Source organism: Fukomys damarensis, unplaced genomic scaffold, assembly GCF_012274545.1.
Source record: "Fukomys damarensis isolate Sample0158 unplaced genomic scaffold, DMR_v1.0_HiC HiC_scaffold_20, whole genome shotgun sequence".
Classification (NCBI taxonomy): Eukaryota; Metazoa; Chordata; class Mammalia; order Rodentia; family Bathyergidae; genus Fukomys; species Fukomys damarensis.
Window position 1 is genome coordinate 5,287,802 of NW_022900932.1, and position 18,401 is coordinate 5,306,202.

Consider the following 18,401-nt stretch of genomic DNA (forward strand, 5'->3'; position numbering starts at 1 on the left):
GCCCAGATTGAGTTCCCCAACCTTCTGAATGGTTGAACTCCACAACATTCTATTACAGGTTTCCCACGCCCTTTCTTTAAAGATGTTCAAAGTTGGGAACTCAGAAAAATACCCTTGATGACCACCTCTGCCTCTGCAGAGTGGGTCCAAAGACTGGCACAGTCAGGAGATCTGAGAGTGGGGGGGCGGGCTTATGGGTTTTCATGGGTGCCTGCGCGGCTACCTTCCCGGCGCTTGAGTGATGGCGCTTGAGTAATGGCGGCTGGATCGGGAGCAGGCGTGGCTCTCCTTCCCGCGGTGGATGGGGGCCCAGGCTACCTCCCGGCGCTTGAACAATGGTGGCTGCTGATCTGTCTTCTGTTGGTTTGAACAACTTTTCTTTTTTCCTTACATGAATTACTCTTGAAATTTAACATATCACTGACTTTTCAGAGTCTCATATTCACTGTCTGTCATTCTTCTGAACAATACAAAAACTTTGGAAAACTTTAATTCTAATCACCCCTTACCAATGTTTGTTTTGACCCGTGCTTTACTTCTGTGCTTTTTTAGTCATTCATATGAGTCTTTATGATTGCTGTTCTTGAATTTAATTTTATACCAATTTACATTATCTCTTAATATTCAGAAAACTGATTTTCTTACTCCTTTTCAGATTTTCAGAAGAAGCAACCAGACGATGATTCCACTCCAAGTACAAGTAACAGCCAACCCGATTTGTTTTCTGAAGAGACCACCAGTGACAACAACAATACCTCGATAACCATGCCAACTCTAAGTCCTAGCCAGCAGCCGCTTCCGACAGAACTGAATGTAACTTCACCAAGTAAAGAGGAATGTAAGTCCCTAGTTACGAGCTTTTTAGTTAGGTCTAACCCTAGGGAAAAAACACCAATTCTTTTAATTCAAGATAAGTACTGTATTCACATGCTGGACTCACATTGAGCAAGTTAGAAAATAAGTTCCAGCCATTTCATAGGGTATAAGGTCTTCTTAGGAGATAGCTTTTTTTACATTAACTGCCAAGGTACATGAGGTTGTAAACCATTCTAGAGCAGTGGCTCTCCACTCTGACTGCACACTAGAATCTACTGGGGATTTGGAGGGGCCAGTAATCTTTAGCACTCTTCCCTGATTCTGATTTAATTGGTCTAGAGGGAAGCCTAGAAATTTGTTCTTTTTAACTCGGCAGGAAATTCTACTGTGTAGCAAGGGTTTTAAATCACAGGTCTAGGGAAACTTCACCCTGTCTATAAAGAGCTGTGGATTGAAAATATGCTCCAGGTTTGAGGATTTAGCTCATTGTTTCTGCCACCTGCCTTGTAAGCACAAGGACTTGAGTTTGATTCCCCCAGTGCCAAAAAAAGTGGGCGGGGGGGACTTGCTCCAGTCACTCTCTGGACTTGGACTGTTTTTAAGCATCTGATTTAGATAATAACACTACATATTGTTTAGAAAACAGGCTAATTGAAGAGAAAAGGAGATTGTTTCTGTTACTTGTCTATAAGTCTTCTGTGGTGGAATGCTATTATGTGTTTGGAAGTTCACTTGTTAACCTTTATAATGCTAAAACTATCTCTTTTGGGAGTACAACTGTAATATAGTATTTGTTGAAAATTATAGGGTGACAGGAGTTTTTACCTTTTAAAAGCTTTACTTAAGGATAGAATTTAGTGATCCAAGTTTAATCAATATGTAGAAATGTAATAGGTTAGGATGCTCTGCTTATAGTTTTTGAAAAGTTAGCAGAAAACATATATTTAAATCTTTCATAAAGTTCTGTATTCAGTTATATTGAGACTATAAAAAAAGGTCATGGTCCCTGTCTTTAAAGAATTTACTATTTAGCAGAGCAAATTAAATATTTGTTATATTATATGAGAGGTTGCCAACCAGGTATGGATATTTGGTAATGTTTGGAGGCTAAGGGGACTGTTAAACATCCTGCATTACATATTGTGGCCCTCTACAAGAAAAAAATGATCCTACTTGACATGTCAGTAATGCTGAGGTTTAGTAACTTTGATGGTTGGCAGTTTGTACCCACGTAAACAGTCCTGCTGTGTATAAAACACAGTGACTTTTGGAAGAAGGGCTTGACTCACTGAAGGAAGTAATATTGGAGATGGATAGAAAGTAGTGAAAAGGTGTTGTACATAAAGTAGCATGTGCTATGGAAGAAAGTTGCATTGAATTCTTGAATGTGACTCCTTTAGGACCATTCATGGAGGAGAATGGAGTACAAGCTTGGAAAGGTGAATTACGGCTGAGTCATAGAAGCGTGAATGCTCAGCTAAGCTGTTTGGACTTTAAACAGTAACCATGTTTTTGAGCAGGGAAAGTGGTGGTAGTGTTACAGTTCTTTTGGATAAGTAACCTGGCAGTGTTGAAAATAGGAAATGTGCTAGAATAGCATTGCAGAGAAAGACTTGTAATATTATACCATGTTAAAAACAAAAAAAGTGTGGTATTGTCAAGGCAGAAGGTTTTGTTTTGTTTTGTTTTGTTTTTAAAAATCAATTTTAGGTCATGTACTTATTGAGTTTATGAAAGCCATGGCTGCTTTGCTTTGAAAAATACATGCTGTCCTTTACACCCAGTTTTATATAAAATTTCTCTAGCGCTCATTACAGTCTTCAAGTCAAGTACTCATAGTTGAAGGGAAAGGTTGGAGCTGATGAGAAAATCACCTGATGGAACCTGGATTGGGTCCAGGACACAAACCAATTCAGTCAGCAAAATACATGTGAGACTTAAGAAAACAGTAGTTACTATTGACTAAGCACTTGATATGTGAGACATGATTTTACTCACTTTGCATATCTTCTCTTTTATTCCTTATGATGCCCCAGTGAGGTGTATACTACCGTTATCCTCATTGTGTGGATAAGGAAAGAGGCATAAGGCGATCAGGGAATTTGTCCATTGTCACAGATGTGAAGTAGGATTTGCATTCAGACATTTGGCTTCAGAATCCATGCTTGTAATCAGTTATTTCACAATGTAAAATGCACCCATCGCAGAAAATATTTTGACCAAAATCAGTATTTTGCCTGCATATATTTTAGATATGTAGAAACCCAAATCATAACCAGGAGTTTAACTCATCTTAAAAAATCGGTATAACAAGGATTGGAAGTAAACATGTATTCCATATAATTAAAACATCTTCTTTGGAGACAGGCTTTTATGGAACCTGACCCATGAAAAGGATTTCTATAGCAAATGGCAAAACATGGATGGGCACAGAACAAATGGAGTTAAAGGAAGTGAATTTTTGTTTGAGTCAGGTTGATTGTTTGGCACACCTTAAGGACCTGTGGAAATCTTTTGAATTCAGTGCAAGAGCCCATCTTCAGACCCCTTTCTCCTTCCTCTGCCTGGGCTTCGTGTTGTCCTGAGATCTGGAACCTAGGGTGCATCTCTTCCTGTTTCATTCTAGGCCACTGTCAACTATTATCCTTTTTCTTTTGATTTATAAATACCTTTAATGTGATTAAGGGTGTGTCTTCATCACCTTCCTCATTGCCAAGATGCACCAACCACAATTTACACGAGGAAGTGAGTTCACTTTGTCATAATTTTTAAAAGGATTCAGTCTATGCTTGGCTGGATGCACAGCAGAAATGGCATGGCAGAGGGGCATAGCAGAGGAAAATCTGCTCACATCGCAGGAGCCCAGAAGCAGAGAGAGAGAAGGGAGGTGCTTGGAGGGAGATACACCTTCTAGGTCATGTCTCCAGGAACCTGCTTCTTCTGACAGGCCTCACCTCCTAACACCACCTTTAGCTAAAAAGTCATCAGTGGACTAATCCACTGCTGAGTATAGCTCCTGCAATCCAGGCACCTTCAGAACCCCGCCTCTGAACAGGAGGCGTTGGACACCCTCCCCGCCCCTCCACCCTGTGAAGCATTGCCTGCTCATCTTAGAGTTATACTTGTTGAGGCTAATATCATTTCCCAATTCCTCAGAATATTTGTTGTTACGATGAGGATAACTTGCATTTGTATTGTGTATGGCTGGAAAAGTTGGTGCCCAGGAGAGAGCAGTCACTTATCCACACAGCGACAGTACTTTTAAGTCATAGGGGTTAAATTCCAAAGTGAGAGCTAAGAAAAGCAGTAAGGATTGGTCTTGAGTTCAGCCTTCATGTTTAGGGAGCAGTAGTGACAGAGACAACTGCGAAGGTCAGAGAGGAAGAGAGTGATGATGGGCAAGGTCGAAAAAGCCAAGAAACGAATTTCAGCTTACGGTGTGGACTTTAATGAAAATGTTAGCTCACGTTTATGAAGTACTTGTTATATTGTAAGCACTCTTCTGAGCTCTTATAGAGGAACTAACATTTAATTTTTAATGAAAGCATGTCTGTTTTTATAGATAGCAAGTTGAGAGAGAGAGAGAGAGAGATAGAGAGAGAGGGAGGGAGGGAAGGAGGGAGGGAGAGGAGAGTCCTTGTAGCTTCTGCCCATAGTTATAGTTACAGAGCTTTTGATTGGCGGTGGAGCCCTCCTTCCAGCACACTGATTTGGATCCTGAGTCTGATTTCAGGCACTGTAGCATGGTGAGAATGCTGCTGAGGCTCTGAAGTGACAGGAGGTATTTTGATTTGGTGATAATGAGATTGCTTACCTAAATAAACATTTCAGCAGTTTTACATGCATTTAGTAGGCTTTGCTAAGTGCCTACTCTTTGTTAGGTACTAAGATGAGGTATTTACCCAGAAGGAAGTTACCTTTTCACATACTGAGAATTTCCCCCAAGTAATTGTCATAAGTTGAGGACACCAGGACAAAAGTTTTTGCAGGAGGGCTTTGCTGACTTTAGATTGCAAGCAACTGTGCTAGGGTGAGAAGACGTGTGTCATCTTTGGAGATGTGGAGAAGTTTTGTTAAAGCTGCTGAGGTAGATGCTTTATAAGTCAGTGTAAAACAAGTAGCAGTGAAGACCAAAGAGAGAGTAGGTAGCTTGATCCACCACACTTCAAATTTTTTGAGCTATGACCTGCTAGGGGGAGGATAGTGGAAGAGGCAGCAAAGCCTACTATTCATAGGGACTACAATGAGGTATGGAGAAATGTGGAGAAGTATAATACAGAAGTTGCTAGAAAATGGGTTTGGAATGCCAAATCTAAGCTACATAATTTGTAATAATTAGTAGCTACAGATCCATTGTTATTGCATAGATCTAGAAGTGCTGCATTTTCTTCGGAGTTTTGGGGAATTTGAATATTACTCCCATGAACTTTCAGCCTCTTGCTGTTAAGTGAATGTTACTAAATGAGGTGAGTGTTTGATACATTTTGTTTTGAAAAGACCACATAGAACAGTAACTATTGATAAAACTGAATATAGGGACAGGTAACTATGGTGTGGTAGTAGAGATCCAGATAGGTTCCTGGGACCTGGACAGATTTTTAAGCAAAAGAATTTTTTTTACAGCAATTGGTTAAAGGTCTCATAAAGCAGATAGCTAAAAGCTCTAACAGGTACTTTGAGCACATACCTCTCTCCTGCTCAAACTGTGACTATAGAAGAGTATACACACGGAATGTTGGCCAATAAAATCTTCCTCAAAAAAGAATGTAAGCAAAATGCAAATAGCAACTAAAGGACTTGTCACAGCATTTAAATGCTCCAATAATGGTAACAGCTAACATTAGAGTAATTATCAAGGTACTAGGCAGTGTTCCAAGTACGTCACATGTGTTAACCTACTTCATCTTCATAATTACCCTGTAAAGCCAGGTACTTTTATCATATCCATTTCATGAGTGTGGAAATAAAGGCCCTGGATATTGTCTTTCTCAAGTCACGTGACAGTTTGCCTGCAGCGACCTGGCTCTCTCCCACCACTGCATAGCTGCATTTTCCTAGAGAGACCTATAATCTAAAGGACATGGCTTGTAGGTTCTACAGAGAAAGGGCAGTTGGATACTTAAAAAGAATAAATCATCTCTTTCTTCCTTGCTACTATTTAGTGCTGTCTAGTTTTTTCCCAAAGGAAATGTAATGTGATTTGAGTTGATGTTTCTTTTTTGTCTTACTTTGTTTTTAATTGGCATACCATATATATACATATATGTATATAATATGTAATGATCAGATCAGCATAATTGAAGTATCACCTCAAACATTCTTCTTTAATTGGAAACATTCAGAATCCTTTCTACTGGCTATTTTGAAATACATGATTAGTTTTTGTCAACTGTAATTATCCTACTGTACTATAGAAGATTACATTATTTGCCTCACCCAGCTGTACCCTTGTACCTGCTAACCATTCTCTCTCCATCCCTGTCTTTTCGTCCTGTTTTCTTAGGATAGTGGTATCCACTATTTTCTCTCCTGTGAAATCAACTTTTAAAATTTACATGTACACGTGAGAGTGAGCACACTGTATTTGTCTTTCTACTTGACTTATTTCACTTAATATAATGTCCTCCGGGCTTATCCACAGTGCTGTGGATGACAGGATTTCTTTTTTATGGCTAAGCCATATACCGTTGCTTATATACACTGCATTTTCTTTATCCATTTATTCATCAATGTTTTGAAGTATCTTTCTTGGTTGTTATCAATACTGTTGCAGTAAACAGGGAAATACAGTTTTCTTTAACATAACCATTTTCTTCCTTTTGATGCATATCCAGTAGTGAAATTGCTAGATCACATGGTAGTTTTATTTCTGATTTTTTGAGGAACTTATATACTATTTTCCATAATGGCTGTGCTAATTTACAATTCAGTAACAGCACACCAGAGCTCTTTTTTTCTCCACATCCTTGTCAGTGTAGTAGTCCTTTGAACTGTGGTGAGATAACATCTCATTGTGGTTTTGATATGCATTTTCCTGATTAGTGGTGTTATATATTTTTTCGTAAATGTGTTGACTATTTTGGAAATTTTTTTTGCTTTTGTATTGGATTATTTGGGGGTTTTAACCATTGAGATGTTTGGGTTCTTTATATATTCTGGAAATTAATTCCTTGTCAGATAGTTTGGAAATATTTTCTTTCATTCTATAGATTGTCTCTTACCTGTGTAGATTTTTCCCCCTTCGCTACACTGAAATATTTTAGTTTGATGTTTTCTTGTCAATATTTTCTTTTGTTGCTTGTGCTTTTGAGGTCATATAAACTTTTTTTTTCCTTCAGTCTTTCCTGTATGTATTTTATAGTAGTTTCAAAGTTTTGAGTCTTACATATAAGTCATGGTTCCATTTTGAGTTGATTTTTGTGTAGGATGCAAGGTAAGAACTATGTTTCATTCTATTGCGTGTAAATAGCCACTGTTCCCTGTACCATTTGTTGAAGGCACTTCATTTCTCTCCAGTGTATGTTCTTGAGTCTTTTTTCTTAAAAAAAGGCGATAAAGGCATAGATTTATTCATGAGTTCTCTCTTTTTTTTGTTGGGTTGATGTGTCTATGCCAGTGTCAATGTTCTTTTGGTTACTCTAACTTGGTGGGGAAATACATGGTGTATATTTAAATTTTAAAAGTGGATTACTGTAAAAAGAAATACTGCCATTAATCCTTCTCAAACTAGTCCTTCTTACTTCAAACCCATTTATCCCATCTTTCTTAGCATTTTCTGAAGCAGTTTTGGAGTCCTTTCTCATTGTGCTGTCAGGGCTGCCTTATCCTGCATTGATTCAAAACATTTACCTTTCATGGTCATTTTGACCTTGGGCAAGAGCCAGAAGTCCCGTGGTACCAGACCCATTAAATAAAGTGGATGCAGACAAACCATGATATTTTTTACAAGCCTGCCTTTCATTGAGTGGCATGCAGCAGCAGCATTCACCATATTTTTGATCACACCTTATATAAGCACTCACAAAAAAGGACTTCCAGAACTGCTTTAGAAAGTGGCAAGAACAGTGGTGTGAGTGTGCTTGAAGCAAGGGTTGGCAACATAGAATAATTATTTGCCAACCCTTTTTGTGGGGACTAACACGCAGCAGGCAGCTATGTTTGGCCATCTTGATAATGTCCTCTTTAGTTTTTTTCTTGACCCAATTTTCATAGGAAAAAGGATAATGTCTAATTGTAGTTACAACACTGGAATCAGTTGTTTTGTTATTCTTTTTTTTTTCATGTTTTTTTTTTCAGCTTTAATTGAGTTTATTGGTACATTTTAGGGATACAGTACAGTTACATTCATTGTTGGGATCTTGTACCTCTACATGACAAGTCTTGGTTCTCATTTTTTCCCCTTACCCCTGCCCTCCCTTCACCCCCTCCTCCCCTCCCCATCTACAAACACTTTATTTTCATCTTTTCATTATCTCACATTTTTTTCTTTTCCCTTATTACCCTTCCCCTACCCATCCCACCTTCCCTACACCTTTAGCTCCTTTCTTCCCATTTCTCAATGTCATTAATCTTATTAGGATCTTCTGTATTATTGCATATTATTCACACCAGGGAAACTATTCGGTATTTACACATGTGTGACTTATTTATTTCACTTAGGAGTATATCTTCAGTATGTATCCATTTTCCTATGAATGAATCTATTTTCCCATTCTTTATGGCTGAGTAATATTCCATTTTATAGAAAAACCACATCTTGTTTTGTTATTCTTAAGTGAAGGGAAGATGACTGAAATTAAACAAGAAGACACCCTCTTTGTGTCTTCTATGAATTAGGCTTCCTGTTGTGCTCTTGAAGGCCTGACCATCCCTGCCGTGGCATATTTAGAAACTGTCCAGTGTGACTGCCCAAGGTTTTGGTTCTTTCCCTTAGTCCTGCTAACGTGTGAGGTGGAAATGGAAGTATTGAGGGGCCTTCGCTAGTCTGTTTCATCAGAGGACGAAAATTATGCCTATTATTAGGGAAAATTTAATGGTAAGAAATGGTCTTGTTTTAAAATATTCTGACATTTTAACCTAGCAGTTTGAAGTGAAACATCTTATGTAAAACATTCTTCCAAGTTCTGAAGGCACATATTAAGAAAGAAGAGTGACTACACTTAAATAAAACTGTAGTTTATAATAGGGATTGCTAAAAACTATAGCTCATGGGCCGCACCAGCCATCAGCACCACTTGTTTTTGCACCACTGCCAAGCAGAGAATGATTTTTACATTTATAAATGGTTGAAGAAAATCAAGTGAATGTTATTTTGTAAAATGTGGAGATTAGTAGTTTTATTAGAAAACAGCTCCCTCATTTATGTGCTATGGCTGTCTGTGCTACAGCAGCAGAGTTGGTGGTTTTGCAGAGACCCAGTAGACCCTTGTGGAAAAAAGTTGCACACTTCCCTTGTTTTACAAAGCACTTTGACAAACATCTTGTTCCTGGCATCATCCTGACAATGCAGCATGGGTAGGGCAGATACTTTCCTTCTAATCTGCAGGTGAGAAAAGAGAGGCTTGAGAGATGATATGCAGCAGGGTCACAGCTCGGATCTGGGCCTTTTGCATGTATAATACTTGCATTTCTCCTTTCTTTGTCCCTGTTGTGTCTGTCCAAGAGATGCTGCTGTTGCAGTCAAAAGAAAATATTCATTAAAAAAGCAAGGACCTTACTAACCAGTATGTTAATGAAGACTTTTACTAGTTAAAGTTTCATTTCTAAATGCCATTTGGATTTTCCTTTAATATAATACTGATTTCCAAAACAGAAATTTGAGAACATTCTTTACCTGTGGTTAAATTATTTTGGTTTGAATGAGATTTCCATTGTTCCTTGGAAAACAGGTTTCTGGCAATATCCACACTTCCCCAGGGATTAAAAGAAGGCAGAAGAAGCAAGAAAAAGCAAAGAATGATAGAATCTTTTAACATTTATTTGCTAGACTGCCCCTGGGTCTGTCGAGACCTTATCTGTCCTCTGAAAAATTAATATCACTGTCATCAAGTAGCTAACCTTTTTGTTTGTTTTTACCAGTTAAATTAGTAATCTCTAAATGAAACCAGTTTTACCTTTTTTCAGACTCTGTCGTGTATTTTTCTGGAGGACAGATACTGGGAAAACAGGATGGTTTCTTGTAAAGCATTTGGAAAATATTACCTATTAAAAATATTTTATGGCTTCCTGCTGGGCTGGTTTTAAGTGAAATACGGTGGAGAGATTTATTTACAGTTCTCTCTCTATGTGCCTTTCTCTTCCCTTTTCTCTAATGAAGCTCAAAGCATCAGGCTGTTTATCAGAGATAATTATACAACAGATGGAGCTTTTCTGATGTATAATAGTCTCAAAGTGGAAGATTCTTTCCCATAATGAAGAATGCCTAAACTTTAAAAGTATCTTTCGATTTTAATTTAAAGGGTTTTTTTTCCTAGTGCATTTATTTATTAATCCTGAAGCTGTTTCTATAAAGCATGCTGCTTTTATTAGGGCTCTGTTCAAAAAAGATTGATACTTTACAGTAAAGTTGAAGAATAAACAGTTGCATGCTATATGGAATTGAATAAGTATAATTCACCAGGAATCAGTGTGTAGGATCATTAAGATAATCCCTATCAAAATGCAGAAGGTCTTGAACAGTTAGCAGTGTTTTCTTATATTATTTCTATTCCATAATGTTATCTGCATGGAACTTGTTCACATAGTGTGTAGTGTCATCTGACTTTCAACTTCTGCTTAAAGTAAGAGCCAAATTAAAACAGAATCATGAGGGCCAGGGAGTTAGCTCAGTAGTTCCTCTGCCTGCCTTGCAAGCACAAGGACCCAAGTTCAATACCTGGTACCCCCCCATCATGATTTTTAAGTGATTCATTTACTGACTTTTCCCCTCTTCTTAAGTATTCAGTTAAGCAAGACTACATTCTCAAATTTTTAATTATGAATGTTAAGTTTATATAGAAAGTAAGAATACTCTTTAACGGTGCCATTCCCATCACCACAAAATTTTTCTAGAAATAACCACTGTTTTTCATTTTAGGTTATACTTTTAAATGCAGTTATATACTTGTGTAACTGGAGACCCCTGCATTTAGGTTCCAGCATCTTGTCCAGTATGTGAGACAAGCCTGAGAAGTAAATCCACTGGGAGACAGAAAAGAGAGAGAGAGAGAGGAGAGGAGAGGAGAGAGAGGAAAGAGTGTGGGGCACCGGGATGACCAGCGACAGTGTAAGCTGACAAGGGCGCTGGCCAGTTTCAAGGCACTGACTTATTGGCAATCAGTTGGGGCAAAGGCAAGCTACCTGCAGTTTTTATGGAAAAGTGTAAACAAGGCTCCTAAAGGACAAAACAAAGCATTTTTGAATTAGGAACAAAATATACGGTTGTGATTAGAACGTTGGTTTGAGTTGTGGGAACAGAATTCGGGTGCGAGTGACTCTGACCTTGGCATGTAGGCTTCAGCCACGCTCACTCTGTGAACAGCCACTTGTGGGGTTTGCTCTTCACAGCCTCCTTTGGGCGTGATCAGATCACTATTACAGTCCTCTGCAGTGTACATATGTACAAGGTGTTACTTAGTTTTTAAAAAGTAAGAACATACTGTGAGTAGCGTTAAGTTTGGTTTGGTTTGGTTTGGTTTGGTTTGGTTTGGTTTGGTACCGGGGATCAAACTCAGGACCTTGTGCTTGCCAGGCAGGCACAGTGCCATTGAGCTACCTCCCCAGCATGTAAGTTGTTTTTAACTGAATGTATTTTGGCAATCTTTACAGGTTAGTAATGGCAAAACTGTACATCATATTCCACTTTATAATTACTGTGGGTTTTTAGTTACTAAGGGTTTTTTAAGAACCCTTTTGAGACTTTCTGAAATTTTGCTTTTATGAAAATTGACAAGTGAGTATTTTGTATACAGCCAAAAGTGCATGTGTCATTTTTTTCTGTGACTAACGAGTCAGAGAGTGCATATATTTTGAATTTTACTGTGGAAGACTGTTATGTTCCAGAATGATTGAGCCACTTTTTATTCCTAGTTGTGGTATTTGAGTGACTGTTTACCATGCCGTGACCAACAATAGGTTCTCTTCTTCTTTGCTGCTGTTGTTGTTCTTTCGTTTTTTAAATTGTGGGCACCGAATAGCGTATATAACTTTCATGTCCTGGTATCTCCTGATAATGAGATGAAGCTTGTTTCATTTGTTTTATTAGGTACTTACAAATCTGCAAGTGATTTGCTGATCCATGTTCTTTGCTTGTTCACTCATCTTCGTTGCTTTTTCTTACAGATTTGTAAGAACCCGTGTTTTAGGTAAAGTCTTTGATACATATACTGTCAGTAGCTTTTCTGGTATGTTCCTAGGCTTTTTATTTTGATTGGGGTAACTCATCTTTCTTAATTTAGAAAATTAAGTCTCTTGGTCCTTTGTGTCTTCTGTTTGTGCCTTTCTTAGAAGGCTTTTTGAACCACAAGTTAAAAACTTTTCTTTCATATGTTTTAAATACTTTCATAGTTTCTTTCTTTTTCACATTTATTTAGTTCCTGAATCTCATTGGAATTTATTTTGTATATGACATGCTATGTAGGGATTTACTCGATCACCCCACACAACCCCATGACTAACCAGCTATTTCAAAACCACCCACTGAATTGTCCTGGTTGGAAATGCCATTGCTAGTATATAAACATAGATCTGTTTCTAGGCTGATTTACTTTCTTCTAGGGTTCTACTTATGTGTTGCTAAAACTGAAGTACAGTTTTGTGATGTGTGCTAGTATCTGGTAGAGCTAGTCTCCATTAGATTATCTTTTTCTAAATTTGTGGCTATTTTCTAATTTTCTCTTTTTGACGAATTTTATACTCAGCTTATTAAGTTCTGTTAAACATTACAGCCAGGTGCAGTTGTGCGTGCCTGTAATCTTGGGAAACTGAGGCAGGAGTATCACAAGTGTGAGGCCAACTCTGGCAACCTAGCAGACCCTTTCTCAAAATAAATAATTAAAAGGACTGGGATGTAGTTTAGTGAGAAGGCTGTGGATGTTCCAGTCAACCAACCAGCCAACTAACCAACCAACCAATAAACAAACAAATGGGAAATGTGTGGTTGTTATTGTTATTGTATTAAATGTGTACATTTAAGGATAATTTTTAAATAAACCTTTGGGCCTTAGATAGGAATATAGTTTCTGTTCATTTTATTTAATCCATATTTATATATATTTTCATATTCTTGAGTAAAGAGTTATTTTCTGAAAATAGGTTTTATATATTTGCTGCAAAATTGCAGCTTTATGGTTTTCTTTTGTTTTAGTACTGGGATTGATCCCAGGGCCTCTGTACTGTACTACATGTCCGACCCCTTTAAATTTGTTTGTTTGTTTGAGACAGGGTCTCACTGCTTGGGCAGGGCCCAGACTTGGGCGTCCTCCTGCTTCAGCCTCCCAGAATGCTAGGCTCACTGGTGTGCACTGGCACACCACGTTCTTCTTTTTTAATGAAACTATGTCACTTTTTCTAGCAGTATTTCACAGATAGAATTTTTGCCGTTGATTTCTTTTAGATGTAGTCTTTCTCAAGTTAAGGAAACACTTACCCTCCACCCTTCAGTTACAAGTGGATGTTGAATTTTATAAAATACTGTTTTCTCATCTGATAAAGATTCATCACAAGCAATTTCTAGTTTAATATATAATCTCTTAATTTTAATAAATCTCTGGTGTTAGCCATCTTTACATTTCTTAAGTAATTTATACACAGTCTTTCAATAAACTCTTGGATTCAAAATGCTAATTTTATCTCTTTTTGATAAATGAGAATTAACTTTTGTATGCAGGAGGCATGCTGTTTCTGTCGAGTGTTACATTAATCCCATAGGAAACTTTTTGTCTTTTTCTGTATTTTAGCAACTTTTTTCTTATGTTCTGACCCTATATCTATATTTAAAAGATTGAAGAAGTTGTTCATAAAACTGACTGCACTGATAACTTTTTTCCCAAGTAAATCTTTTGAAACCTTTTTGGTTTCTTTTGTGATTATTGGAGTACTCATGCTTCCTACCTCATTTTAAGTCACTTTTGACAATTAACACTTACTGTCATTTTCCCTAATCTAGCTTCAGCTTAATTTTCTGCAGTTTCAGTTACCCATTGTTTCCTGCAGCCCCAAAAATACTAAACGAAAAATTCTAGATGTAAGCAATTCATAAATTTTACATTTTTTCTTCTTGGGTTGGCTTGATGAAATCTTGCACATTCCTGCTCCCTCCTGCCTAGGATGTGAATCATCCCTTTTTCGTCCATAGTGTCTGTGCTGTGTAGTGCTACATGCTCCTCGTGTGCTTAGAAGTCCTCTCTGACAGTTGCCAGATTGACTGTCATGATACTGATGTGCACGTAATGCTTATTTTACTGAACAGTGGCCCCAAAGCGCAAAAGTAGTAATGTTTGCAGTTTTATTGGAGTATATTGCTATAATTGTTCTGTTTTATTGTTGGTGATCTTACTGTACCTGATGGATACATTAGACTTTACTATAAAAGCAGAGAAGAAAATAGTAATACAGGGTTTGGTACCATCTGCTTTCAGGCATGTGCAGGGAGTTGGAATATATCACCTGTGGATGGAGGGGTCTTCTGTATTACAAAAATGTCCATTTCGTCTAGATTTGTAAATATTGAAATGAAATTATGCATAGAATTCTTAATTTTAAAATTTCTTACACGAAACATGCTGTTAACATTAGGGTATATGTTCTACCAAGTACACGAACTGAAATTTATTATAGTTACCCTGACACTGTTTATATTTCCTAATTTGTCTTATTTATGATCCCGTAGTTAGCTCAGGGAAAAATACTGAAAGTCTAAGAAGTTGTCACTGCCATTGTTGTTTCCACCGGATTCTAGGCATAGTCCCCAGGCTGTTCTTACTTCCACTGTTTTCCTAGTCCATAAATGTATCCCATGCGCTTCCCATTGATAATCACATCAGCAAAGGAAATTATCTCATTGACGTCACTGCCAGTGTGGTTATCCAGGTTCTTATCTTGTACAGACATTCATCCTCGCAGTCCAGAGCTCCAGTGGATCTGACCTCCCTGGGCTTCCTAGCCCTGGGGCCAGCTCTGCACCAGATCCACTCACTGTTCCTGGAGACACTGACACCTTAACACCATTTGTATTCTGGCTCTTGGAAGCCCAGCCCAGATACTTTCATTTTCACTGGTTACTCTCTCTGAGGATTCCCTGTACCTCTTATCTGTAACAGCTGATCTCATATTGTCTTATATCGGTTACCTATTTGATGTAAGAGCATCACCTCCTGTACAAGTTAAGGGTAAAGCCTAGAATTATAAGGGACTTGATGTCTTTGTGCTGCCCCAGAGCATCTAGCACAGTGCTTGTCATGGCAGTGTTACTTACTAAGTGCTTAATGATTTAAATGTTTGGAAAAGTTTTATTTTTAATCTTTATTGCTTTTTGAAATTTACTTTTATGTGTTTTGATGCATTAAAGAAGCTACTTGATATTATTTTCTGCACCATTCAGTGTTCCCAGAACAGACAACTCAGAAAGGCATTGTGTGCCTTGTTGTGACAGTTCTTTTCAGACTTTTGGAATAATGGAAGTTGGAGTCAGTCTGTCTGTCTGGCTTTGTCTGCCTGCCTGCCTCTCTCCCTCTTCTTCTCCCTCTCTCTCTTCCGTCCCACCCTGCTCCCTTCTCTATTTTCTCCTCTCTCAGTAGCCGCCTGCCTATTGTGAAATAATAAATTTTGTTCTGAGATATTTATTTTTATCATCTTTTTTGCAAGAGAAAAGACAAGTGCACTCTTAAAACTCATTTTCCAGGGTCCCTTTAGAACTGTGCAAATTAGAAAGGTTAGTTTCCCATAAAGATTTCCTTAGGCACTTGTTAGATTACATAGTTACTGATACTCAGATTACTTTTTAAGGCAGTATCATCACTGCCTTCCCGTTTATGAATGCAGATCTTTTTTAAAAAGTTCTTACTAAATTAAATGCTGCATACTTATCTGTGAAAGTAAAATTCGGTGAACAACCACACTTCACAGTTTTAGTCTTTGGTAGTTGTCACACAGTTTTTATTTTGTGTAGGTACAGGTAATGGGTGACACTCTGCCAGTTTTAAACTAAATCTAAGCTTTATTTATGACAATGTTTGGCAAGAAAAGTCATCATAGGAGCATCTATTTGAAAATGTTAGAAGTAGTCATTTTAACCTTACATGAATATATTATGTTTGTGAAATTCTCTGTGAGAATTCAGAGCTGCTAATACCCGGAAAATGATTATTCAACTTTATATTTTATATTCATGTCCTCTTTTACTCCTTAAACCATCTCACTTTTTTATCCATCAAAAAGACGATTCTTGATGCCACTTTAATAAAGCCTTTTAAAAATTCTGAAATATCATTATAACCCCTCTGCTATACAATGCAAATTATAACATTTTTAAATACTAGTTGCGAAGAGAGGTCCTACTAGTAAGGTCCACGTTTTCACTTCTATCTGTAAAACAAAGTTAACCCTCAGCACCTTTCATTCCATGTCAGGCTAAACACAACTGGTTGTAAGTGATACAGCTGCCTGTGGGAGGGATTGAGCAGAAGGCCCCCTGTGTCCTGAGCTAATTTGGAAAGTCTACAAGATGGTAATTGTGGCCTGAAAGAAGTCTTATTTCATTTTTCCTGAAGCTTTCTATGAAGAACGTGCACAAGTATCTGAGGCATTTCAGCCTCCTTGCAGTTCCCAACATAGCCCAATATTTATGAAGATACTTTTGGTAGCTGAACTATGTGAAAAAAACATAAAAAGCTCTTCCAGCATTGAGTGGTGTGTCTCCATTAATGTTGTTATGAGAATCATGCTTGTGTTGTTGGTAAAATGCAAATGTAGAAATCTGAGTTGAGCCTTAGTTAAGTCTGTAAATAGTCAAAACTGAAGTCTAAATTGCAGAAGTGACAGCCCCTGATTTCACATCCATATTAAATGTGCTTTGTCACAAGAGAGAAACAAAACAGTATGTAAAATTAGAACTGATTTTATTAACCAGGTGATATTTAACCTCCCAAAAAGGGAGTCTGGCTTCCAAGATGATGATGCTGTCTTGGAATTTCCCTGTTAATTGTTGTTGGGCCTTGTCACATTATCACTTGTGGAAAACTGATGTTGAACAAATTTAACTGCTTGTCCAGAATCCACTGAGTTCCATGAAATGTATTTCCACTCTTCCTACATAAATAGCAGAAATAGAATGCCCTGGTTTAAAATTATGACCATAATTTAACTTGCCTTTATTTACTTAAATATTTTTTGAGAGTGGATAAATCTCGTACTATTATTTATGTTTTAGTGCACCTGTTGTTTTCCGCAAGACTCAAGCCAGTCAGCAGTACATCAGGAAAAGTGAAAGAAATGTTAACCTTTAGGTCACTGTGGCTTCTGTATCACTGGTTCTCTGAGTGTGTTTTGCACACCTGTAGAGGTCCCTCAGACCCACTCCCTGGCTGGGGAATCTCCTGGAGTCTTTCCTTCCCCAGCTGTTTAAGAATGTTTTTATGATTGAAATGTAATTTTGTTAATTTTAAATAAAAACCTTTTGGAATTTTGTCTTTTTTAATTGCATATAGGGTAAATATCACTAACAATAACCCATAAACAAATGCTCTTTTCTGTTCATGATACTTTTTAAATCTAAAAAGGTCAACTAAAAAGTTTGTGAACTGCTTTCATAGATTAGCATGTGAATGTGATGAAAATCAGCTGTTTTTGTTAATAATTGCGCTTCTGAATAGCCAGTTACCAGGTGTCATAGAAATATATAGGGGATATTTAAATTTATTGCAGTAAAAGACACTCAGAATGCTTCCGCTTTAGTTCAAACACATTTATCGTTGTTGCTGCTTTCTGAAGCTGTTCTGAACATCATGAGTGTGAGAGGAAGTTACAGTGAGTGCTGCTGCCTAGTGCCATCCAGAGGAAAGGCAGCTCCCAACCAAACATGGCACACTTGACTCCTGGTCCTTCCCCCAAATCAAAATGACCATGCAAGGGTAAGCATTTAAAATCTGTTAAGGCCATCACGGTAAACACAGTAGTGCACCTTAAAGACACTCAGAAAAGAGGACTTCCAGAACTGCTTCAGAAAGCAAAGGGAAGTGGGATAAATGTGTTTGAAGTAAGGTGGAGTATTGTGTGTGGGTGTTAATGACAATATGTGTTTTACTGTATTTTTAAAAAACTTTAAACATTTACTGTATTTTTTATCATACGTTGTATATCCAGTGATTTTTTTTTTGACTTAAATCATTTTCATTCACTAATGAAAACCGTAGTTTGAACACCTGGTGTGCTATCTTACTAAGGTAAGACTACTCTTGCCCTTAAGGCATATTCTGTTAATGCCATTGCTGGGTCAAGAGAGAGCATTCCTTCCAGAACCTCTCCTGGTCTTAGCAGGGATGTACATCCATCTCTGTTCCTTTAAGGAGTCTTTCAAGGCCAGTGTGGTGGTGTATACCTGTAATCCCAGC

The 18,401-nt window shown here is 37.7% G+C and overlaps 1 protein-coding gene across 1 annotated transcript in view; it reads left to right on the top strand.

Moving 5' to 3' along the window:
• The window catches only part of Zfand3 (zinc finger AN1-type containing 3), a 262,726-nt gene that overhangs the window by 187,697 nt on the left and 56,628 nt on the right, over positions 1-18,401 (top strand). Inside the window, exon 3 of the mRNA XM_010638851.1 lies at positions 656-838. Coding sequence (XP_010637153.1) covers positions 656-838 — 183 coding nt within the window. The remainder of the gene's footprint in view (positions 1-655; positions 839-18,401) is intronic.